Source organism: Vulpes lagopus, chromosome X, assembly GCF_018345385.1.
Source record: "Vulpes lagopus strain Blue_001 chromosome X, ASM1834538v1, whole genome shotgun sequence".
NCBI lineage: Eukaryota > Metazoa > Chordata > Mammalia > Carnivora > Canidae > Vulpes > Vulpes lagopus.
Window position 1 is genome coordinate 46,019,371 of NC_054848.1, and position 27,096 is coordinate 46,046,466.

A 27,096-nucleotide genomic window follows, 5' to 3' on the forward strand; every position below is an offset into this window, starting at 1 on the left:
CACCTCCACAAGATTTTTTTTAAACTAGAATAAAGTCATAACATCCCAGAAAAATAGAAAAAGAGTGCCATCCACAGATCATAAATAGTGGGCAATCTCCAAAGGAACAGAAAACAATAGATCACATCCACAGGAAAACAAAATCTATGGAAACCAAAGCTTCAAACACATACGTGGAGAATACTACTACAAAGTTAGGATTTATTTGGGAAGCACCAAACCTACTCACAGTGGATGCTAAAACATGAAGTGGCTTTGGGAAATTCATCTGGATGATTAAATGGGAAGGTAATGGGGGAACAACCAGGCAATTCTACCCAACCCAAACCTCTCTTGTGCTACAACGTAAGCAGCAATGAAGTTTGCCCAAAAACTCAAACAGGATCTGAACCAGAAAACCAGGAATCACCAAACCCCTGAGAAACACCAAAGCTTAGAAAAAGAGAAGCACCAAACTCAATAAAGTCTTTCTGACAATTAACTTGAAGTAGGTATTTAATGCTTCCTGGCAGTCTTACTACCATTTATTTTATCATTCTCTTAGAAAACTAATTTATACCTTCTCCTCTCGCCTCAAACTTTTAACACATACTCCCTCCCTCAAATTCATGCTCTGACGATGACCATGCTTCTATTTCACCAAGAAAATAAAAAAGAAACAAGAAAAGAATTGCCATAAGCTCCCACTACCACATCTACTCACCTATTATCATTTGTGCCCACACTCTCTGCCTTCACCCATACTATTAGGGGCAACCTGTCTGGGCTACTATGCTAAGGCCAACCCCTCTATTTAGAAACTAAACTTCATCTCCTCTCACCTTCTCAAGAACATCACTCCAGTAATTCTCCTTTCGCTTTCCTATATTGCCAATTTTCCCCTCACTTTGAAATCATTCCTATTATGAGACTCTATCCCCATTAAAACAAACCCTCACAATCAGAATCCATTGAGCTATGACCAATTATGATGCTAGGGCAGGGAGTAATTGAATAAGCCTATAATAACTTGTTGTAAGATAAGTTACATTGTGTAAATGTAGGTTCAAAGAATGATGGGGACATGTCAAAAGTGTGAAGGAACAAGCTTGAAGAGGATCCTACCAGCTTAATATGAGATAGCTGATGCATCAAAATAATGATACTAATGAGTTAAAACCCATAGAATAAAATAAAAATCTCTACTGTTACACATTTAAATAAATCAATTAATAAATAAATGGGAAAGAATGGAAAGCTGTAATCTAAATAATAAATACAGAATTTGAAAAATACCATCCGCAATCACCATAGTAAAAATTATTATAGGCAACAATCTTCAAATGGCTACCAAAACTGTGAAAAAAGGTTTATGATAAACATAGTCTCAAAGTAACACCCCACAAATTACTTAATTATAACATAAAAATAATGACTTTTCAGTGGAAAACTATAGTAGACACCACCTTAAACCAGTGATCAAAATTAATATCACAAATAATAAGACAATGGATATCATGTGCCTCTTGTTATAATGCACTGAAAAGGACCCAACATCACCTTTAGAGTATTCCTGCCACAAATGTATAACCTGATCTAATCATGTGGAAACATCAGGCCAACCCATTTTGAATACTGATCTATAAAATAACTGGCCTATATTCATCAAAATCATCAAGGTCATGAAAGACAAAGAAAGGCTAAAACAATTGCTCCAGATTAGAAAAAGCTATTCAAGGAGCATGACAATAAAATGAAAACAGTTATCCTAGATTGTATCCTGAAGCAGAATGGTTTTTTCTTTGCTATTAGGAAGAGAAGTCATATATTTTAGAAGAAATCTTCTTTAGAGAACAGTTAAAAATGAAGATCTGAGAGGATTCTGGAACACTCATTAAACATCCCACTCAGTACAGCTAACTACAAAAGATCTCACTGCTATTGCAAGCATTCATAAGATGTGAGGTGAGGCAATGTTAACCTAGCAGTTACAAACTTTACACACTTTAATTGAGGAAGCCCAAATTAGCTATCAACGTTGATCAATCAGGCTTTCATTTTAGGTATAAAGCAACACCCCCAAAAAAATCACTAAACATGGGAGGAGATTTAGCAACTATAAAATTAATAACTTATATTCTGTCCCAAAGGAATGACGCATGAACATGGAAATAAGCAAATTAATGGATAGAACTCAACTGTACACCAATGGGAGAAAGGGAAGATGAATGAACTAGAGCTACATATATGAACATGGATGAATTTCATAAATAATATTGACTTTTAAAAAATGCAAAAGAATGTATATGCTAGGATACTATTTACATGAAATTTTAAATCTTGCAAAAAAAATAGGTATCCAGAAGACAGCAAATGTGCTAATAACTTATTTCTTAAGGTGAGTAATAGGTATATGGGCATTCCTTGTGTTGTTCTTGATATCCTTGCATATATCATAAAGATTTCACTGTAAATATTTTAAGTCAAGAATATAGGATAACTAATGAAATATTTTAGCAATAGTAAATCCTGTTATATAAGAGGTTCTTACATATACCAATTATGTAATCCTTAATACAAAAAATGTACTTGCTTGGGACACCTCGGTAGCTCAGTGGTTGAGCATCTGCCTTTGGCTAAGGGTGTGATCCCCGAGTTCTGGGATCAAGTTCCACATCAGGCTTCCTGCATGGAGTCTGCTTCTCTCTCTGCCTATGTCTCTGCCTCTCTCTCTCTCTCTCTGTGTGTGTGTGTGTGTGTGTGCGTGCGTGTGTGTGTGTGTGTGTGTCTCCCATGAATAAATAAATAAAATCTTTTTTAAATGTGCCTTTATTTATTTATTTATTTATTTATTTATTTACTTAAGACAGAGAAAGAGAGAGCACAAGTGAGGGCAGGGGAAGGAAGGGCAGAGGGAGAAGCAGACTCCCTCTTGAGTAGGGAGCTTAACACTGGGGCCGATTCCAGGACCATGAGATCATGATCTGAGCCAAAGGCATACACTCAACCAACTGAGCCACCCAGGTGCCCCAGAATATGCCTGCTTTAAAAACAAACAAAAAACAACTATCGATAGTCCCATCAGTTCAGATCAGGTTTGCCACCAAATGAATTTAGGCAAGAAATTAAAGAAAAATCCTTTCAGTATACAGAAATTTTTAGAATTAAGGCATTAGGAACTATAAGAAGGAGAAATCTACAATCGTAGTGGGATACTTCGACACATTTTTCTCAGAAAGTAAAAGAACTGGACCAAAAAAGATATAAAGAATTTGAATATGATAATTAGGAAGCATGATGTGATACAGAGAAAACTTGGAATACTCCTCCCAGAATGGAAAATATAAATCATTAGCAGATAAAGGAAAAAAAATTCCAAAAAGTAGAAAGCTGGCCCAACTACATGAAGAAAAAATTTTATTAGATGAAAATATAGAAGAATGTTTTATGCTCATGAGCCTTCCTAAGCAGGATACAAAATCCAAAAGCAAAAAGAAAAAAAAAACAGTGAATAGATTTGATCTTATAACAAACTTAGCAGATAAACAAAAGCTTCTGTCTGATAAGGGACACTATAAGCAAATTAGAAAGACACTAGAAGAAAGCACTTGCAATATATTTAACAAATAATTAGTATCAGAACATATAATAAAATCAAAGAGAAAAAGGGGAAACCCTCAAGAGACAAATGGGCAGAGAATATGAATGGTTATTTTCAAAGAAAAAAATGAATATGCAGTAAACAAATGAAGAGTAAACAAACTATGGTATAGCTGTATAAGGGAATACTATACAAACAATAAAAATAAGTAACTAGTGATACATGTAACAAGTTGAATGGATCTCAAGTCAGTTTCAAAAGGTTATACATTGTATAGCTCCACTGATACAGTATTTTCCAAGGACAAAATGGTCATGATGGGGAACAGATTAGTGACTGCCAGGGGTTGGAGGTGGAAGAGAGTGTGACTATAAATGGATACTCAAAGGACTTTTTTTGAGTGATGGAACTGTTCTGTATTCTGTTTGTGTTGATTGCTATACAAATCTATACATTAAATAAATTAATAGAACTACAAATACACATAAAGTAAGTGAGTGCATGTGATAACTGGCAAAATCCAAACAAGGATTTTAGTTTAATAGTATTGTATACCACCAATATCATGGTTTTGATGATTGCACTACGATTAAATAAGATGTTGATATTGTGGAAAGCTGAGTGAAGGGTACACAGAAACTCTGTAGTATTTTGGCAACCTCTATGTGAGTCTCAAATCATTTCAAAATAAAAAGTTAAAAATAAACATATGAAGATATGTTCATCATCTCTAGTAATCAAGGAAATGTAAATCAAAACAATATTTTATTTTTAATGTATCACCTTAGCAAAAAAATCTGATATTATCAAATATTGACAGATTGTGCCACCAGCTGATGAGAATTTAAATTGGTCTAGTCCCTTGAAAAAGCAATTTGGCAATATGTATTAATATAAAAAATGTATAGAACTATGGTCTAATAATTCTGCTCCAGTGTCTCCTCTAGCATGATCTACTTTGTTCATTGTAATATTAGTAGTGAAAAATGAAATAGACAAAATGTCCATCGGTAGGCAGAATAGCTAAACTGCAGTATAGTCTTATTAATGAATACTATGGGACAATTAAATACAATCCAATATACCTATATGTAATGACATACATATATTTCCAAGACACATAATTAAGTAAAAAAAAAAAAAAACAAGGTACAAAGTGACACATACAGTAGAATCTCTTTTAGGCGCTTAAAGACAAAAATCTAACCAGGAAATGGTGCTATGTATAATTTAAGCATGCTATATATCTATATATGTAACTACATAGAAAAAAATCTGGAAGAACATACATTAACCTGACAACACGAGGAGCAAGGACATGGGTGGGTCAAGTGAGGCTTCTCAGCACTGTTTTAAATTTTTACCAAAAGTATATAGTGGCATATTACTCATGTGATTAAAGTAATTGAAAAAAGACTTTTTAAAGAGGAAAAAGGCAATTGTGGTAAAGACTCAAAGTGATATTCAAACATTATATTGAGTAGGAATGCAACTGCATACAAAATGCTGAGGTTTAATATTTCTCTCCAGCATCTGAAAATGAAACCATCTAAATAGATGTTTGATGTCAATGTCAAATGAAAAGAAATCAATCTTGACCACCAGAAGTACTAATTCACTAGTACTAACACATCACACCAGAGGAGGTAAGAAATGCTGACCTTAGTAATAGATAAATATCAGAATAAGTGGTTTTCCATATGATTTGATAAAATTATCAAAACCACAATTGGCACATTTGAACTCATGATTCATTTCCTGTCTCTTATATGCCCCTGGTCCATTGCTAAGTAGGAAAATAAAATGGACAAAAAAGAACAGATATTATTAGGTTGCCCACTAAACACAAGTTCATTATCAGTTTGGAAGTCCTGATTAGCAACAAGAATAATTAATATCAACAAAGAATCCTTCTGCCACTGAGAACAGGCTGACAGGTATCTACAGATATTCTTATTAATTTATTCAACAAACATGTAACAAGCAACTATTTGTATCAAACGCTGTGCTAGGTGCTAGGAATACAGAGGCAAATAGTGTACAGATCTCTGTGCAAAAAAATTTCATTTTTATTGTGGAGGCTGACAGAAAATATAAGCATAGCTTGCTATTTGACCGGACTGAAGATGTCTCTTTCCTCTACCTTAGCAGTAAATTAACCCAAGTATCAGAAACTGACGCCATCCCTTTGTCATCAACTTTCTAGGGTTTACTGACAAGATTACAGTGGTTATCTCACTTAAGTGATATTTTGCAATGACAAAATTTAGGAAAGTGAGGTTTTACTTCTAATACCCTCTTCCATTCCCAGCAGTTACCAATGAAAAGTGCTGGACAATGTAAAAAAATGACTCCCTAAAGGCATAAGAGAGAGCAAGCAAAAGCAGATAGAAACAGGTAGGAAGGTGACAGTGGGAAAAAAGGAAGGACAATGGATTGAGTTTGCCATTTTTATGGCTTTTCACCTGAAAACAAGCCGTATAGCAGCTAAAAATCAGAAGAACCCCAACATTCTTACAAGATTGAACAGAGGAAGGAATCTGACAATACGGAGCCTTAGAGATCACAAAGCTCCTGGTGCTCCACCACACAGCAGGAAAAGATCCAGGCTACACAGATGCCTCCTGACACTTCATCTAATGGCAGAAGGCAACCCAAATCATTATGTCCCCACCCTCCATCCAGTGGCAAGAGCCCATATAGACCCCTCAAGTCCTGACCAGCAGTAGATAGTGACCAGATAAGTGCTTCTATAATCTAGTGGCACTAGAAGAGATCAAACAAGAAGGGTACCAGCATCAGGTGGCCAAAAAAGAGGCCAGGGAAAATGCTTTCCATACTTCAGCCAAGCATACAACACTCTTGAAATCTAACACTTGCAGCCCAGAAAAGCCCTTTCTACTAACTGCACGTGGCACTAATAAGGGCCCAGAGAGGGGTCAACCTGAGCCAGAAGACCAAGCACACCAGAATAGCATTGCAAGAGCTCAGGAAACTAAATTATCTTTGAAACTAGAGGGGATCCTAGTGGCTCGGTGTTCAGCGCCTGCCTTCGTTCGGCCCAGGGCCTGATCCTGCAGTCTCTATTTATTCATGAGAGACAGACAGAGAGAGAGGCAGAAACATAGGCAGAGAGAGAAGCAGGCTTCATGAAGGGAGCCTGATGTGGGACTTGAACCTGGGACTCCAGGATCATGCCCTGGGCCGAAGGCAGGTGCACTCAACTGCTGAGGGATTACTTAAAAATAAAATTTTAAAAAAGAATTGTTCTACCAAGATGTCCTTTGTTTTTTTAAAGATTTCATTTATTTATTCATGAGAGGCACACATACAGAGAGACAGGGAGAGAGAGAGAGAGGCAGAGACACAGGCAGAGGGAGAAGCAGGCTCCATGCAGGGAGCCTGATGTGGGACTCAATCCCAGGACTCCAGGATCAGGCCCTGGACTGAACGAAGGCAGGCGCTAAACCACCGAGCCACCCGGGCTGCCACTGTTGGATCCTCTTGGTTAGCATCTTGTTGAGAATTTTGCATTTGTGTTCATCAGGGATATTGGTCTATAATTCTCCTTTTGATGGGGTATTTGTCTGGTTTTGGAATCAAGGCAATGCTAGCCTCTTAAAACGAGGTTGGAAGTATCCCATCCCTATCTATCCTTTAAAACAGCTTTAGTAGGATATGTATTATTTCTTCTTTTAACGTTTGATAGAATTCCCCTGGGAAGCCCTGGACTTTTGTGTCTTGGGAGGTTTTGGATGACTGCTTCAATTTCCTCCTTGGTTATTGGCCTGTTTAGGTTTTCTATTTCTTCCTGTTCCAGTTTTGGTACTTTGTGGTTTTCCAGTAATGCATCCATTTCATCTAGATTACCTAATGTGTTGGCATATCGTTGCTCATGATACCTTTTTAAAATTATTTGTATTTCCTTGATATTGGCTGTGATCTCTGTTTCATTCGTGATTTTATTAATTTGAGTCTTTTTCTTTTTAATAAGGCCGACTAGGGGTTTATCTATCTTATTAATTCTTTCAAAGAACCAACTCCTAGTTTTGTTGATTTGTTCTACATTTCTTCTAGTCTCTATTTCATTGAGTTCTGCTCAAATCTTTATTGTCACTCTTCTTCTCCTTGGTGTAGGTTTTACTTGCTCTTCTTTCTCCAGTTTCTTTAGGGGCGAGTTTAGCTTGTGCATTTGAGTTTTTTCCAGCGTTTTTGAGGGAGGCTTGTATTACGATGTATTTCTCTCTTAGGACTGCTTATGCTATATCCCAAAGATTGTGAAGGGTTGTATCTTCATTCTCATTAGTTTCTATGAATCTTTTTAAGTCTTCTCTAATTTCCTGGTTGATCCATTCATCTTTTAGTAGGATGCTCTTTAACCTCCATGTGTTTGAATTTCTTCCAAATTTCTTCTTTTGACTGAATTCTAGTTTCAAAGCACTGTGGTCTGAAAATATGCAGGGGATAATCCCAGTCTTTTGGCATCAGTTGAGACCTGATTTGTAACCCAATTTGTGGACCATTCTAGAGAAAGTTCCATGTGAACTTGAGAAGAATGTGTATTCATTTGCATTTGAATGGAAAGTTTTGTATACATCTGTGAAATCTACTTGGTCCAGTGTATAATTTAAGGCCCTTGTTTATTTCGTGATGTTCGCTTAGAAGATCTGTCCTTTGCTGAATATGCCGTGTTGAAGTCTCTTACTATTAGTGTATTATTATCTACGTATCTCTTTACTTTGGTTATTAATTGATTGGTATACTTCGCAGCTCCCACATCAGGGGCATAAGTATTCATGACTGTTAGGTCTTCTTGTTGGATAGACCCTTTAAGTATGGTACAGTGTCCCTCTTCATCACTTACCACAGTCTGGGATAAACTTTAATTTTTCTGACATGAGGATTGCTTCTCCAGCTTTCTTTCAAGGACCATTTGAATGGTAAATGGTTCTCCACCACTTCACTTTCAGGCTGTAGGTGTTCTTAGGTCTAAAATGAGTCTCTTGTAGACAGTATATAGATGGGTCTTGCTTTTTTTATCCAGTCTGATACCCTGCGTCTTTTGATGGGATCATTTACCCATTCACATTCAGAGTTACTATTGAAAGATAGGAATTTAGTGTCATCGTACTACCTGTTCAGTCCCTGTTTTTGTGGATTGTTTCTTTGGACTCTCTCTCTCTTTTTTTTTTTTTTACAGGATCCCCCTTAATAGTTCTTGCAGAGCTGGTTTGGTGGTCACATATTCTTTCAGTTTCTGCCTTTCCTGGAAGCTCTTTATCTCTCCTTCTATTCTGAATGAGAGCCTTACCGGATAGAGTATTCTTGGCTGCATGCTCTTCTCATTTAGTACCCTGTATACATCATGCCAGCCCTTCCTGGTCTGCCAGGTCTCTGTGGAGAGGTCTGCTATTCATCTGATATTTCTCCCCACATAGCTTAAGAATCTCTTGTCTCATGCTACTTTACGAATTTTCTCTTTATCTTTGAAATTTCAAGTTTCATTATTAAATGTCGAGGTGTTGGTTTTTATTGATTTTTGGGGAGTCTTCTCTATCGCTTGGATCTGAATGCCTGTTTCTTTTTTTTTTTAGAGAATTTTTTTAAGATTTTATTTATTCATAGAGACACAGAGAGAGAGGCAGAGACACAGGCAGAGGGAGAAGCAGGCTCCATGCAGAGAGCCTGATGTGGGACTCGATCCAGGGTCTCCAGGGTCTCCAGGAACACGCCCTGGGCTGCAGGCAGCGCTAAACCACTGCGCCACCGGGGCTGCCCTGAATGCCTGTTTCTTTTCTCACATTTGGGAAGTTCTCAGCTATTATTTGTTCAAATATACTTTGTGGTCCTCTCTCAGCGTCTTCTGGTATCCCAATTAGACGTATATTCTTCCTTTTCAAGCTATCATTTATTTCCCTCAGCCTTTCCTCATGGGCTCTTAATTGTTTTTCTCTTTTTCCTTCAGTTTCCTTCCTTACCATCAACTTGTCTTCTATGTCACTCACTCTCTCTTCCACCTCATTAACCCTAGCAGTTAGAACATCCAGTTTGGATTGCATTTCATTTAATCTATTTTTAATTTCGGCCTGATTAGATCTCAATTATGCAGTGAAGAAGTCTCTAGAGTCCTTTACGCTTTTTTCCAGAGCCACCAGTTTTATAATCGTACTTCTGAATTGAATTTATGACATCGTATTGATATCCAAATTCTGTAACTCTGTGGCAGAGAGTACTCTTTCTGGTTCTTTCTTTTGTGGTGAATTCTTCCTTCTAGTCATTTTGTCCAGTGCAGAGTGGCTGCATGAGCAAGCTGAGTCAAAAATATCAACCACAACCTAAGTAAAATACAGCCTAGGTGATTCCGAAGAGGTCGGAGACCAGAAAATAAAAGAAAAAGAAGAATAGAACAAAATAAAATGACCACTAAAGTGAAAAATAAATTTTAAAACAAAGTAGTAAAAATAGAAAGCCAAAAAATCAAAACAAAGAAGAAAAAAAAAAGAGAACAAAAAGTAAAGAGGGAAAAGAAAAAAATGAGAGGATGATGATGGTGAAGAAGTGGTAGTAGAAAGAGAATGTAGTCTACCTGAGGGGTCCTAGAGAGTGATCCTCTTTGTTCTGAGTGTATTTTGTTCTGTATGTTAGAAGATGCTCAGTCCCAAATTTATATAAACCAGCAATACTTCTAGAAAGCCTCAACATTGACCACGAAAACATAAAGAAGATAAAAGAGGGGGCGCAGAACGGGAAGGAAGAGAGAATATAATCTCACAGAATGAACCCATACAATGTTCCACTTGGTTTTGTGTGTATGTTGGTCATGTTTTAGAAGGTACTAACTTCACCACTGAAAAACAAAATGAGGTAGAAAAAATTAAAAACAAAACACACACACAAAAACCCATATCTTGTATATGTACCAAATTTTTTTTAAATTTTTATTTATTTATGATAGTCACACAGAGAGAGAGAGAGAGGCAGAGACATAGGCAGAGGGAGAAGCAGGCTCCATGCACCGGGAGCCCGACGTGGGATTCGATCCCAGGGCTCCAGGATCGCGCCCTGGGCCAAAGGCAGGCGCTAAACCGCTGCACCACCCAGGGATCCCTATCTACCAAAATTAAATTGAATATGTAGAAGGGAATGCAGAAGTGAAAAATATATCTAAGACATGTAATTGTAGAAATATGAAAGTCAAAAAGGAAAAAACTTAAAAATGAAGAGCTGGTAAAATATTGTAGTTAAGGTGGGGAAAAGAGAAAAAATATTGGAAATTTTTAGTCTGATATAAAAACGAGTTGTAATGGAAAAAGAAAAGGAAAACAAAAGGACCCTCTAGTTCTATATACTATTTTCTCTTAGTCCTGGAGCTTCCAGTGCTGCTTGGTCAGTAAACTTGCTCTTCCCTTGTTCTTTCAAGTGGTCTTCTAGGAAAGGGGTCTGCTATGCTGATTCTCAGGTGTGTGTGCCTGGGAGGAGATACTCCACCCCCTGTCGGGCTCAGTGGGAGCTGTTTACCCCCTGAGTCCTTTGTTACCTAGAGGCCCCACCTCTCCCAGTCACAAAGTGAAACAAAGAGGAAAAACAACAATGGCAGAAGCCAAATTTCCAGCTTTGCAGTCAGCACCCACTTGTAACTAACTGCAGACTCCCAGTTTGCACTTGCCTAGATGTTCCTGGGGGCAGGCCAGGTGCACTGATCTGCATAGCTTACTGGGCGCCCAGCAGCAGGAGAGTTCTCACTGTTCAGTGCTCTCCCCATTTCCGCCTGTTCCAGGGGGCACGGAGGATAGTCAGGTTTGTCTGCTTGGGCACCCTGAGATCCGGGGCCCTGTGCCACTGGACCCGTGCTCCCAGGGACCGCTTCTCTCAAAGGGATTGGGGCACAGCCACCTTCATCCGGAGCCAGGCTCTAAGGTAAAAGCAGCTCTGGAGCTGGCCCCCCTAACTGACTGGCTTTTCCCAAATGCCCCAGAGGGCTGTGGCGCCCTTTACCGAGATTTGACCATGGTTTGTGGTGAGCTTTCCCCTGGGCACCCCTTCTCTTATAGTGACTCCAGGAATCTTAAGGCTTCACTGCCCCTCCTGCTAAGCACTTTTCTGTCAGGGAAAACTTAGAACTTTTAGAAGACAAACTTAGGAGAAAATCTACATGATCTTGGAGTAGGCAATAGTTTCTTAGATACAACATCAAAAGCACAAAGCAACCAAAGAAAACAAGTAAGTTGGGTTTTATCAAATTAAAAAATTTTAAGCTACAAAGGACACTATCAAGAATGTGAAAGGACAATACACTGAATGGGAGAAAATACTGGCCAATCACAAATCTGATAAGGGTGTATCACCCAGAATACTTACAATTTAACAATGAAAAGACAAAAAACTTAATTAAAAAATGAGCAAATAAAAAAAAGAGCATATGATTTGAATAGATATTTCTCCTAAAAAGAAAAAGGAAGCTATACAAAGGGTCTACAAGCATAGAAAAAGATTCTCAACATCATTAGCCTTTAGGGAAATGCAAATCAAAACCACAATGAAATACTACTTCACACCAATTAGGATGCTACAATCAAAAAGACAAGTAATAAGTGTTAATAAGGATGTAAAGAATTTGAAATCCTTATCCCCAGCTGGTAGGAATGTAAAACGGTTATAGCTGCTTTGGAAAATTTGGCAGTTTCTCAAAAAGTTAAACATGGAGTTACCATATGGCCCAGCAATTTCCCTCCTGCGTATCTAACAAGAGAAATGAATGTTCACACAATAACTTATACACAAGTGTTCATAGCAGCATTATTCACTACAACAAAAAAATAGAAACAACCCAAATGTCAGTCAACTGATGAATGCATAAACAAAATATATCTATACAATGGAATATTTGGTTATAAGAAGGCATGAAGTACTGATGCAAGCTGCCCCATGGATGAACCCTGAAAACACCATCATAAGTGAAAACCGGACACACAAGAACATATATTATATGATTCTATTTATGTGAAGTGCCTAGAATAAGCAACTAAATAGACAGAAAGTAAGAAAGTGAATGGCAGGGGCAACAGAAGTAGGGATAGAGAATAAAGAATCACTGCTAATAAATATGGAGTTTCTTTTTAGGGTGATATAAATATTCTGGAATTTGTGGTAGTGGTGATGGTTGCACAACCTTGTAAAAATCATTGAATTGTACACATTAAAAGGAAGAATTTTACGGCATGTGAATTATATCTGAATTAAAAATGCCTAGATAAATAAATTTGATAGAAATTGTGAAAACACAAAAGAATATTTAGCTAAAAAGACAACAGAAAAATTAAAACTGGGGACACCTAGGTTGCTTAGCGGTTGAGCATCTGCCTTCAGCTCAAGGTGTGATCCCGGGTGTCCGGATCAGCTTCCTGTGTGGAGCCTGCTTCTCCCCCTGCCTATGTCTCTGCCTCTCTCTATATATATCTCTCATGAATGAGTAAATGGAGGAAAGAAAAAAGAAAAGAAAAGAAAAGAAGAGAAAAGAAAAGAAAAGAAAGAAAAGAAAAGAAAGGAAAGAAAGAAAGAAAGAAAGAAAGAAAGACACATTAAAACTAGATTCCAAAAAGAATTTTTTTTTTACCCAAAGAAGCCTGAAGAAATAAAAATACAGAGGGATAAAATGAAAAAATAGTAAAATGGTGTATGTAAATTTAGTCATGTTATCATATCATTTCAACAGATACAGAAAAAGCGTTTGGCAAAATTCAACATCCACTCAAGATTAAATATTTTTAGTGAATTAGGAATAAAGGAAAATCCTTCATCTGATAAAGACAATCTAGAAAATTCTATAGCTAACAGTGTACTTAATGGGGAAATATTGAGCACTTTCTCCTTTACACCAGAAAAAAAGCAAACTGAACAGTGTCTTCTTTGCTATTTAACATTGTACTGGAGGTTGAGGCCAGTGCGATAAGGTAAAATAGAAATAAAAAGCATAAAGATTAGAAAGGAAGACATAAAACTGTTTCCATTTACATATCATATTATTTATATTGACAATCCCAAGGAACCGATGAAATAATAATAAATTGAACTTTGTAAAGTCACAGAGTGCAAAGACAAAGAAAAAACAATTTTATTTTATATACTAACAGCAAAGAATTAGAAAATGTCTTTTAAAAGTCAGTTCCGTTTATAGTATTGTCAAAACATAGAGTATTAGGTATAAGCTTACCAAAAGATGAGTTCTGACCACAACCACCATACACACACAAATGATATGCCAAAATCCCATATTATAAAACATTGCTGAGAAATGAAAGAAGATGTAAATAAATGAAGAAATAGGCCATGTTCCTGGGTTGGTAGATTCGATATTGTTAAATCATATCTTCCAAACTTATCTACAGATTTGACACAATCCCTACTAAAATTCCACCAGATACTTTTTTTGTAGAAATTGTCCATGTAATTCTAAGATTTATATGGAAATGCAAAGGACCTAGAATATCCAAAGAAATCTTGAAAAAGCAAAACAAAATAGAAAGACTTATACTACCTAACTTCAAGATATATTATAAATCTAGAGAAAACAAGACAGTGTGATAATGGACAACTAACAGGATATACAGACCAGAAACATATTCCCATTTATAAAGTTATTTTACTTTTGAAAAGGTACTAAACAGTCCAATGGGAAAAGGAAATCTTTCAACAAGTGAAGCTTAAACAATGGGATAGTCATATGCAGGGGAGAAAAAGAACTTTGAGTGCCTACTTCATACCACTCATAAAATTAATTCAAGAAATACCATAGACCTGAACATAAAACCTAAAACCATAAAGGAGGAAAGTATTTTTGTAACATGGGTGTAAGCAAAGGTTTCTGAGGCCACAGAAACAATAACCACAACAGAAAGACTTCATCAAGATTAAATACTTTGTTTCATCAAATGAAGTCATTACAAAAATTAATGAGCAGTCCACAGATTGGAGGATATATTCTTAGAACATATATTTGCTAAAGGACTAGTATTATCCAGCATATATAAGAACTCCTACAAGTCAAAAATGACAAGACCAACTATATCAGGCAAAATAAAATGGGAAGATTCCTTGAGTAGATACTTCACAAGGAAAAATACACAAAGGCCAATAAATACATGAAAAGATGCTCAACAACACAGTCATCAGCAAAATGCAAATTAAAACCATAAGATACCACTACACACCCACCAGAATACCTAAAATGAGTGTTGGCGAGGGTGTGGCACTCATATATTACTGGTGTTAATGTAAGTTAGTGCAACCAATTTGGAAAACTGGCAATTTCTTAGAAAGAAAACAAACACCTATGCCAAGGCCTAGTGATTCTACTGCTAGGTATTATCCAGGAGAAATAAAAACACATTAACAAGAAGACTTCTACAAGAATATTCATAGCAGATTTATTCCTAATAACCCAAAACTAGAAACCACTCAGGTATTCATGAATAGTAAAATGGGTAAACAGATTTGGTATATTCATACAATAGAATACTGCTCTGCAGTAAAAAGAAATTACTGATATACACAACATGGATCAATGTCAAAAACATACTGAGTGATAGAAGACTTATACAAGAGTATACATCATATAATTCCAATTATATGATGGTCTAGAACAGGATAAACTAAGGTGAAAAAACAATAGCGGTTGACTCTGGTGGGATGTGGGAGCTACTGACTGGGGAGGGGCACAAGCGAACTTTCTGCAGTAATGGCAGTACTCTATATTGGGTGGGCAAGCTACAGCCTGCAGGCCAAAGCCTATGAATAAAGTTGTACTGGAACACAGCCATGTCTATTTTCTTACACATTGCCCATGGCTGTTTTCATGTATGTAATAGCAGAATTGAGTGGCTGCAACAGAGACTATACAGCCCACAAAGCCTAAAACAGTTACTACCTGGACCTTTACAGAAAATGTTTGCCAATACCCAGTCTATATTTTTATAATGGTTTGAGTAATACAAGTGTAAGCATCTGTCAATTCTCACTGAACTCTAATGAATTTTACTGCATATAAATTTAAGCTAAAAAAATAAATACTGAGTTCTAGCCAAAAGTATTGCTAAAGTATTTATGAAGTATACTCATGTCAACAACTTTAATTTTGAAATGTGCCAGAAAAATGAGATGGATTGATAAATGAATAAAGAGATGGATATATGATTGAGCAAATGCAGCAAAAGTTAACTGTAGATTCTAGTTGGTAGGTATATGGGTATCTATCATTTTTCAACTTTTCTGTATCTTTGAAATTTTTTAATAAATTTTGGGGAAAATTTTTTAACTAGATAAGGAAAGTATACAGCACATGCCCACAGAAATGAACATTCCAACCCAAAATACTTTGTGAAGAAATTTATTCTAAAGAAATAAATCCCAGAATAGCATGCTTTGTCTGAAGAAACTTTAACTGCAAAGATCTTTATTAATCCTTGATCATTCCTGTTAGCAGTCATCTTGTACACAGTGAATTAATTATGATTTATTACCTTGGTGAAGAGAGAATTTTACAAAACACACAGCATTTGAGATAGTAGATAATCGCAGGCTCCTAACATTTTACAACTAACAATTCCACTGGCCCCCTTGCTGTTCTTCAAACATGCCAGACACTCTCCTTCCTTGGGACCTTTGCACTGGTTATTCTCTCTGCCTGAAAGGTGCACTGTGGAATGCCTCACCTCCTTCAGATGTTTGCTTGAGTGTCACCTTTTCAATGAGGCCTACCCTAATCACCACCTTATTTAAAATTACAAGCTGCTTTCCTCCTCCTTATCCTGATCCACATTTCCTCCAATCTCCTGGGACCATACTCTAAATGTACTTACTATTAAGGTTATCGACAGTCTCCCCCATTAAGAAACAAAAGCCAATGACAGAAGGGATGTTTGTGTTTTATTCACTGATACATCCCAAGGAGGTGTTTGGATGTTTTATTTGTTAACATCATCTGGTTTAATGCCTCCAATTTTACAGATGTGGAAACTCCAAAGAGACTTAAGTCAAGTCCACACACTGAGCTAAGGGAAAGATCCAGGGCTAGGGACTATGGCTCCCTGTCCAATGCCGTTTCTACCTAGCTCACTGTCTCCCTGACCTTTGGACATTAAAGAAAAATCACAATCATCTATATATCCCCCCTCAGGAAGACATGCCTTCGGAATTCCTAGGTTTCACAAATGCTGTTGTATCTGTAACATAAAAATGCTCTGAAAGGGATGCCTGGGTGGCTCAGAGGTTGAGTGTCTGCCTTTGACTCAGGGTGTGATCCAGGGGTCCGAGATCGCGTCCCACATTGGGCTCCTGGGAAGAGCCTGCTTCTCCCTCTGCCTGTGTCTCTGCCTTGTTCTCGGTATCTCATGAATAAATAAATAAAATCTTTAGAAAAAAAAGAAATGCTCTTCAAGACAGTGGAAGACTGTACTGGAATACTAAGTGTTGACAGTGAACAGAAGAAGATGGCTGATTTAAAAGAGCTATCCCAGGGCTTTGATAGAGGATCTGCTATTTTAATTGTTCCTGCTGACCCCAAAATGAGTGTTGAGCCAGAAGATGGCTGCTAGCATAGCTGGACAGACTGCTGCTAAATGCAAGCTGGCTGGTGTTGCACTAGGGTTTTCTTCAGGGGAAAAGTCTGACTGCTATCTAATGCCTGAAGCACTTGAGGCTGCTCTAAAGGCTGTATTACATATTGTTTTTGCAAAGGAGGTATAATCTGTACCATGTTGGGGCACCTGGGTGGCTCTGGCTCAATGGTTGAGCATCTGCCTTAGGCTCAGGGCATGATCCTGGAGTCCCGGGATCAAGTCCCGCGTTGGGCTCCCCACATGGAGCCTGCTTCTCTCTCTTCCTGTGTCTCTGCCTCTCTCTCTGTGTCTCTCATGAATAAATAAATAAAATTTTTAAAAATAAAAATCTGTACCATATTTATAATGGCCTTTGACATATCTGGTAATGGCTGAACCTGGTTCGGTACCTGTGAAGGAGGTAACTGCTGCTGGAAAGTAGCATGCCTTTGACATATCTGGTAATGGCTGAACCTAGTTAGGTACCTGTGAAGGAGGCAACTGCTGCTGGAAAGTAGCATGGTGGCTACCCAAAGACTGCTGTTGATTTATGGGACCTTCTTGAATAGATGGCTTTTCTATGCTTATCTATAAGATGAATGAGTCATCTGCTGATGCTGAATGAAAGTTGAATGAGAGGGGGCACCTGGGTGGGTCAGTGGATTAAGATCTGTCTGCCTTTGGCTCAGTTCATGATCCCAGGGTCTTGGGATCAAGCCCCACCATCAGGCTCCCAGCTCAGCGGGAAGACTGCTTCTCCCTCTCCCCCCATCCCCCCCCTTGTGCCCCCCTTGTGCTCTCTCTCTTGCTCTATCAAATAAATAAAATCCTTGAAAAAAAAAAAAGAAAAGGAAAGAAAAAAGAAAGAAAGAAGAATGAGAAATCTGGCTTGGTGTTAGATGTGATTGCGAAAGCTCTGTAGAGAAGTATGGGGGCTAGATCTAGGCCTGTGAGGAAGCCTACTGAATGACGGACATCTATGCAGGGTGTTGAAGCTGCTCTTCCATGGCCCTTTGAGATGTAATGCTAATTGGGCTTCTAGCTGCTGGCGACTAAAATGGACATCTGGGGCAGCCCGGGTAGCTCAGCAGTTTAGCGCCACCTTCAGCCCAGGGCGTGATCCTGGAGACCCGGGATTGAGTCCCACATTGGGCTCCCTGCATGGAGCCTGCTTCTCCCTCTGCCTGTGTCTCTGCCTCTCTCTCTCTCTCTCTGTCTCTCATGAATAAATAAATAAAATCTTTAAATAAATAAATAAATAAGACATCTGCTTTTGATGGGGCTGCTGAGTGCTGGACATTAAATAAAGGCTCCATGGAATGTATCTGTATATCTAAGGTTGATATTAAAAATGTCTTTTGCTCCAACTTTGAAGAATTTCTACCACCTTAGGGTTGTGTTAAATAGGCTTGTTGGTCAGAAGTCTTAGCTACATAAGGTGGTACTGAGTGTAACTTCTGATGTGCAGAGTTTGTAATATGTACGTGCTTCCTATCAGGAGGGTTTACCGTGTATACTTACTGGGTTATGAAGGTTACCTGTTCAGTTATCTATCTGGCTGGTGTAAACAGTTTGTGTTGAATAATGGGTATGGTCAAGAGGCAGTAACTGGTAAGTAAACTGTTCTATAGACTGCACAGAGTAAGCTGCTTGGATCACATATGCTGCCTGGTCTGGAAAACGTGATGAAACCCAAGGTTGTACTAGAAAGGCAGGCTGCCCTTGGCCTAGGGCCAAATAAGAGGGCTGTACCGCAGATGGGACTAGATAAGAAGTCTGCATAGAATGGATGGACTATGATCCTGGTGGTTGCACAGTGTAAAGAGGATACTCCAGGGCTGATAGTGAATAAACATGCTGTGCTGGAGCCTGGATCGGGTAAATTAGCTGTGATGGGCAAGAAGCTTGTTCCTGGGCATCTATCATAAATGGCAGCTGCCCAGGAGCCTTCAAATGGGAAGCATGGCAGTTCTGCAGGTGGTCCTGGATAAGCATGTTGAACAGAATAAGATGGCCATTTCAGGGACTGAATCACACTTTTAATACCCACCCTTTGGCTGCTGCTCACTTGCACCAGCTTCAGATACTCACAGAATACAAACCTACTGATCATTATTTTGTAGGATGCCATAATCTTAGGTTGTAAAATTAATATCTGCTGCTGAATAGAGGCTTGCAAACAAGATTTCTTCAAATGCACAGCTTTGCTTTGTAGCACTGAAGAACCTAGAGCCACAGATTCCTGATCTACTACTGGATACAGGTGGAATAATGAATGTATCTTTTGGGAAGGCTGATTGGCCCCTGAATGCCCTCCAGTGAAATTAGAAGGGAACTGAGCTGTACCAGCAGCAGTCTGTGCACAGCTCATGTATTGGGCAGAATGACTTGACAAAGCTTGAGGATAATTAACCAGGAAAAAACTAGACGTCTGGAGCACCTGGATGGCTCAGTGATTGAGCGTCTGCCTTTGGCTCAGGTCATGATCCCGGAATCCTGGGATCAAGTCCCATATCAGGCTCCCCGTGGGAGCCAGCTTCTCCTTCTGCCTATGTCTCTGCCTCTCACTCTGTGTCTCTCATGAATAAATAAATAAAATCTTTAAAAATAAATAGATAAAAAGAAACTAGATGTCTAATTAGTATCTGGTGATTTGGTTAATGCCAGATTCCCATTTCTAGGGTGAGGCTCAAGTTGAAGACCAATTGTTAGATATTCGGGAGTCATTTGTGAAGCAGGCAATGTCAGAGGAGAAACTACAGAAAAAGACTGATTGTGGAATTTCAATGACTGACAAGTCTAAAGTCATAGATTTTGCTGAAGTTTGTCCATCTACTCCAAAGGTCAGCTGCAGTTCCTGGTTCTGGTGCAAAGAAAATTCAAATTATAAATGCATATACCATGCCCATTTTAATGGGCCTGTCCCAGACAAAATGATGGACAAAATAATATTATGTTCTAAAAATTCCAGCAAGTTATCAAAAAGGTGCTGGGCATAGTATTAGTACTACAAAAATCCTTAATATCATGAGTAAATGCTAGTTGAATACATTAAGGGATTGAGATAGTCCCAGTATTATACTGCTCATGGCTTCTCATTTATTGCACTTGCCACATAATTCATTCAAACCCTGGCAGAGATTCAGAGTAACTGAATCTAACACCTTCACACACCAGACACTGGAAGTTCTAAGAAAAAGCTCAAAAGGATTTTAATAGCATAGCTACAATGAACACAGAAGCTTTCTAAAGAGGAGAGCAGAGAGTTGGATGAATAAATATAGGTTGGTTGCAATAATTCCTAGAACTTGAACTACCATGTTCATAAAAAGACACCAATGGTCAAAGTGCTTGCTTATGTGGTTTCTATATATGGTGAAGACAGTCCAAAAAATAGCAGGTATGTGATATAGATGTATATATAAACAAACATATATATATGTATACATAGGGGAAAAAAAGACAAATCTAGAGGCTTTACCCACAAATGTAAACAATAGGTTTTCTCTAGCTGGAGGAATAACCAGTGATTTTCACTGTCTGTTTTATAATTTCATAGGCTTTATTTTTATTTTTTAATTTCTATTTTTTATAATTATATATTTCAAATCTTTTTTTTAAAGATTTATTTATTTATTCATGAGACACACACACACACACACAGAGAGAGAGAGAGAGAGAGGCAGAGACACAGGCAGAGGGAGAGGCAGGCTCCACGCAGGAAGCCCGATGTGGGACTCGATCCCGGGTCTCGAGGATCAGGCCCTGGGCTGAAGGCAGCACTAAAACGCTGAACCACCTGGGCTGCCCATAGCTCTTATTTTTAAATGGGTAAATAACCCTCAATTTTTAAAACTTTTACAACATTTTGGAAACACATTTTAAAATACACATATCTGCATACTATGTGGTTGAACCCAAGTTAATTTAAGCATCCATTCAACACACTTTGCATGAAAGTCCTAAAAAGAGACAAACCATAACAAGAGCTCAATTATGAATATGTACCATGTTACCTACAAACACCAGCCAAATACCAAGCACTGTCAACTCCATCAGATTAAATTTACCTCAGCAGATTTTCTTTTAAAGAATTTATTTATTTATTAATAGAGACACACAGGGAGAGAGAGAGAGAGAGAGAGGCAGAAACACAGGCAGAGGGATAAGCAGGCTCCACGCAGGGAGCCCAACGAGGGACTCGATCCCGGTCTCCAGGACCACACCCTGGGCTGCAGGCAGCGCTAAACCGCTGCGCCACTGGGGCTGCCCTACCTCAGCAGATTTTAAATGTACCTGACATTTGTCAAATGCCTTCCCCTACAAAACTGTGAACTACCTGAAGGTAAGAATCATGTTTTATCTTACACCCACAGAAATGGCAGTCATTAAAAATTGTTGATGAGCCATGACTTACTATATACCAATCTCTTAAAAGAAATAGACATGCTGAGATGCCTGGGTGGCTCAGCAGTTGAGCATCTGCCTTTGGCCCAGGGCGTGATCCTGGAGCCCCGGGGTCGAATCCCACATTGGGCTCCCTGCGTGGAGCCTGCTTTTCTCTATGCTTCTCTCTCTGCCTTTCTCTCTCTGTCTGTCTCATGAATAAATAAATAAAATCTTAAAAAAAAAGAAAGAAACAGACATGCACATGCCAGCTGCTAACTGAATCATATACAGCGAATGCTCAGACCATCTCATTCCCAAAGAAATAAGGCACATACAGGGGAGGGTAAGGTTGAGAAAATAAAATGCAGTGATGGCAAAAAGCTGAACCATGTGCCCAGGCCTCATTAACCAAGGGAACCAGATTATAATCTTAATATATGAACTCTCATAAAAATGGTTTACTCCTTCTCAGAAATGAATAATGCTGACTTTGAGAATCAAAGAGACAAAAACATTTATTTCTCCTATAGAAATATACATGAATCAAAAAAGCCAAGATCCAATAAAGAGTCCAATAACCCAAATATATAAAGAATTTATATAATTCAATATCAACACAAATAATCCTATTTAAAAAATGGGCAAAAGACATGAACAGACATTTCTCCAAAGACGACATACAAATGGCCAATAGACACATGAAAAGATGATCAACATCACTCATCATTAGGGAAATGCAAATCAAAACCACAATGAAATATCACCTCACATCTGTCAGAATGGCTGAAACCAAAAACACAAAAAACAAGGGTTGGTGAGGACATGGAGAAAAAGGAACCCTCTTGGGAATCCCCTGGTGGGAATGCAAACTTGTGCAGCCACTGTGGAAAACAGTATGGAAGTTCCTCAAAAAAAAAATAAAAATAGAACTATCATGATCCAGTAATTCCATTACTGGGTACTTCCTTCAAAGAATATGAAAATACTAATTCAAAAAGATATATGCGCCCCAATGTTTATAGCAACACTAATTATAATAGACAAATCATGGAAGTAACCCAAGTGTCCACCAACAGATGAATGGATAAAGAGGTGTGTGTGTGTGCACGCGCGCGCGCGTGCACACACAGGAATATTATTAGGCCATAAAAAAGAATGAAATCTTTTCACTTGCAGCAACATGGATGCATCTAGAAGGTATAATACTAGGTGAAATAAGTCAATCAGATGAAGGCAAATACCATATGATTTCACTCATATGTGGAATATAAAAAGCAAAAGAAAAGAAAAGAAAAGAAAAGAAAGAAAAAGAGAGAGAGAGAGAGAAAAGCCAAAAAGCAGACTCTTAAGTATAGAGAATAAACAGTTACCAGAAGAGAAGTGGGGGGGGTGAGTAAAATAGTTGATTGGGATTAAGAGTACACTTATCATGATGAGCACTGAGTATAGAATTGTTGAATCACTATATTGTACACCTGAAACTAATAGAACACTGTATGTTAACTATACCGGAATTTAAATTTTTCAAAAAGCCAAAAAAAATTTTTTAAAGCCAAAAATTTAGGGACACCTGAGTGGCTCAGCAGTTGAGTGTCTGCTTTTGGCTCAGGGTGTGATCCCAGGGTCCAGGATTGAGTTCCACATCGGGCTCCTTGCAGGGAGCCTGCTTCTTTCTCTGCCTATGTCTCTGCCTCTCTCTGTCTTTCGTGAATAAATAAATATAATCTTTTAAAAATTTTTTAAATAAATAAAAGCCAAAAATTTAGATGAAAGTGTTAAAAATTGTAAGCCAGGGATCCCTGGGTGGCGCAGCGGTTTGGCGCCTGCCTTTGGCCCAGGGCGCGATCCTGGAGACCCGGGATCGAATCCCACATCAGGCTCCCGGTGCATGGAGCCTGCTTCTCCCTCTGCCTGTGTCTCTGCCTCTCCCTCTCTCTCTCTGTGACTATCATAAATAAATAAAGATTAAAAAAAAATTGTAAGCCTATAAAATACTATTTCTAATTAACTAGGGAAGAAATCCCTCTAGGGGTACCTGGGTGGCTCAATAGGTTATGCGTCTGCCTTCAGCTCATGTCATGATCCCAGGTCCTGGGATGGAGCCTCTGCTCAGTGGGGAGTCTGCTTTTCCCCCTCTCTTTGCCTGCCCTCTACCCCCACTCATGTGCATACTCTTTCAAATATATAAATAAAATCTGTAAAAAAAAAATAGAAAGAAAGAAAGAAAGAAAGGAAGGAAGGAAGGAAGAAAGGAGGAGGGGGAGGGGGAGGAGGAAAGAAAAGAAATCCCTCCACATTCACACCAGGCTAGAAAAGTCTAATATAAAGAACAAACCATCATCACCAGGAGCAAGAGATCTGAGTCCTAAATAAGTTTGTTTATCCATATATGGAGTTCTCAGTTTCTTTTCCAATTATACGAGCAGTGTCTCATGACTCTAGCTTCACAATGTTAAGCACATCCTCAAGAACATCTTAGGTGAAGGAAAACATAAACAACTTTTGGCTTTCAGTGAGTTTTACATAAACTATAATGAATTTGTGAAAGAGAGCCTTTGCTTGTCAGAAAATCTAGACAGTGTTGAATATATTTAACTGAATACAGAGCCCCTAAAATATATCTTACCTTCATCTGTGAGACCTTCTGGACAGTTAATGGGGAAACCTGGGGTTGTGCGACAACTGGAGGTCCAAGGACATGTACAGGCAAAACAGAAGACTGACCTTGAACCAAAGGCAAGATGTGGGGCTGAGTCAGCTTTGGCTGCTGTTGCAGCTGTTAAATAAGAAAAAAAATATATTAAAGATAAACTCTCTCATTTACAGTAAATATATGGATTATATATTTAAAAATGTAACAGTTCACCTCACCCCTGAAATCTGCTGGTAATGTCCTACTAGCTGCTGGGATGGATAAATCATCCCTGGAACATTTCTTTCAGCCTGTGAGATGTTGGAAACCACTTGAGAGCCTATCATCTGGTCTGAGGAATAGGCTATACTGGGCTGACTTGAAGTATCTGAGTGTACAGCAGATCCAGCTCCCACTTCGGACAAATTGTCACCTATGACAAAGAAAATAAGCAACAAGTAGAAGGAAAACTTGAAGCACAAGGTCCTAATGACATAGAAAATAAGTGTTTTATATTTCTTTTCCCTCTGAAAACCTAAGACAACTTGAAATAAAACATGCACATTACAGTTAACCAAAAACCATTATATAAACTCTCCATGCAGACACTGTGGTATAACTAAAATTTTCTTAGTAAAGTAAACCTATAAACAAAGAATCACATAAAAATCAACTCCATTTGCTGGCCATTTCATGTATAACCCCAACTAATCTATACTTGCCATTAGGACTTCAGAAAAATCTAAGTGTCATATTCTCATTTTCCTAGAACCTGGCTAGAAAATAATACTGTCTTTATAAAACAATTGGTTATTACTATGAAAATACTGTGTCCTTCTGACTAGAGAATGTATTATAGCAGAAAAATCAGAGGAAAAAAAAGAAAAAGAAAAATTAGAGGAACCATGATTTTATACTTGAGTCTAAAATACAAAGGATCTAAAAAAAAAAAAAAATAAAAAATAAAATAAAATAAAATAAAATAAAATACAAAGGATCTTAAAGTCTAGAAAATTCCTTCTTGAGGAATAAATATAGTTCCAAATTTTCTTTATTAAAGGATTTACATTAGACCTTTAAAAATAGTAAAAAGATTATAATCCTTACTCAATTAGCACCTTGGACAAGTCACATAACAAAATAGTTTCTTAATTTTATTTTATTTTATTTTATTTATTTATTTATTTATTTTTTTTTTTTTTAGTTTCTTAATTTTAAAACAAGGAAACTAGCTGGCTTTGTCTGTTTCAGGGATTTTGTAAAAAGACTGATGAAATGATAGATAACAGAATGCTTTGAAAAACACAAAAGTACTGTTTTGAGATAAGGGAATACAATTACACATTTGTGTGCTTTTATAAATTGTGCTGTTACCTGTAACAGAGGGATGGGGCTGCTGTGGTTTTCTTTTTAGAAGCTGTTGTCGAACATGTTGATCAACTTCAGTTTCTTCACATTCTGCTCCAGTGTGCTGAGCAGGAGCAGAGGGTAAAGTTGTGTTCTGGGGCTGAGGAAGTACATTCCCTGCAGACTTGGACTGGGAATCCCTGCGTTCTTCCAAAAAGCCACTTGGCTTCTTCTCCCTCGTCTTCTTTATCAGAGTGACCCGGTCTCTAATGGATTTAGCAACAGCTTTGGAATCACTTTCATGGAAGAATCCTGACTTGACCTACAAACAAAACATAATAAGCAAACTACATCTTTAATATTTAAGATTTTAACTTTTTTTTACTAGAAGAGTTATTTTGTGGCCCCCCCCCCCAAATTCCAAATGCTATTAAATTAACAGTTAATTTGTTTACATGTTTTTTTTTCAATTCAATATGATTGACAGTTTCAGATGTACATCATAGTGATTCAATATTATGGATGTATATTTATGTTCTTTTTAAATCAGACATACATAAATCGAGAGCCTTTAATCAGCACAAGAAAAACAACACCATTACCAAGCATTGTTAAAATAATTCTGGCTTTAAACAAAAGCAGACAAAAAACTTGATGTTTCAGTACATGCAGTCTTATTACAGTTAATTTATGACTCATTAAGGTTTGTGAAAGATTAAAAAGGTTTCCTCATTCAACATTAAGTGCCTACAATGTGCCCAGTACTGGACTCCAGAGACATATTAGTTACTACATTGGTCCTTTGTCCTGTATGAGCACACAATCTGGTGGTAAGATGGTACAAATTTAACTTAAAATAAGGTAGAAAAGCCCTAAAGGAAAAAGTAGAGAAAGTGTCACAGAGGAAGGTAAACTCTAACTTGAATTAAAACAAAAAAGGAACTTGCTGGCTATTAAGGGAGGTATGAATGAAGTTTAGAGATCCACACTCTAGGCAAAGGGAAATATGCTCACAGCAAAGTACTACATCTTACCAGGCGTTAGAAGAGTGAGAGAAGAGAAGTTAAGGGCTTGCTGTCTGAGAAGAGCAGGGCTGAGTAGCAGAGAAGATGACTTGAAGAGGTGTCATGGCATATCATTCTCAGTCCTACAATCTGTTTTTTAAAGCATGTCTTGGGGGTCTGCAGACTCAGGGAAATTTCATGGTAGTTGAAAGATGATTAAAATGTTAGATGGAATCCATATATTTAATTTCACTCCCTCCCGAAGCTCCAAAAACAAAACAAAACAAAACAAACCCCATACTAAATGGATTTTTAGGTTGTAAACCACAAGGACAGGGAGAATAAGAGAAAGGCAACAGCAACAACATTTTGGACACTCCGGAATGTGGAAAACAGATTAAGTAATAAGTGACCTAGCAGTCCTGAAAAAGGTGAACTAGGGAAAGCTGAGATTCATTAATCATTTATACTGAAAAATACTCATAAGGCACAGGAACTGGCAATATCAGTTACTTCCAGAACTGGGTAAAGTCAAAAGAGATGACTAAAATA

The 27,096-nt window shown here is 37.9% G+C and overlaps 1 protein-coding gene across 5 annotated transcripts in view; it reads right to left on the reverse strand.

Annotated features, from left to right (window-relative positions):
- Positions 1-27,096, reverse strand: part of WNK3 (WNK lysine deficient protein kinase 3) — a 152,580-nt gene that overhangs the window by 69,240 nt on the left and 56,244 nt on the right. For all 5 annotated transcript variants that reach the window (XM_041740785.1, XM_041740784.1, XM_041740783.1 and 2 more), the window contains exons 8-10: positions 25,568-25,862; positions 24,433-24,626; positions 24,188-24,337 (exon numbers count right to left, since the gene is read on the reverse strand). In XM_041740785.1, coding sequence (XP_041596719.1) covers positions 24,188-24,337; positions 24,433-24,626; positions 25,568-25,862 — 639 coding nt within the window. The remainder of the gene's footprint in view (positions 1-24,187; positions 24,338-24,432; positions 24,627-25,567; positions 25,863-27,096) is intronic.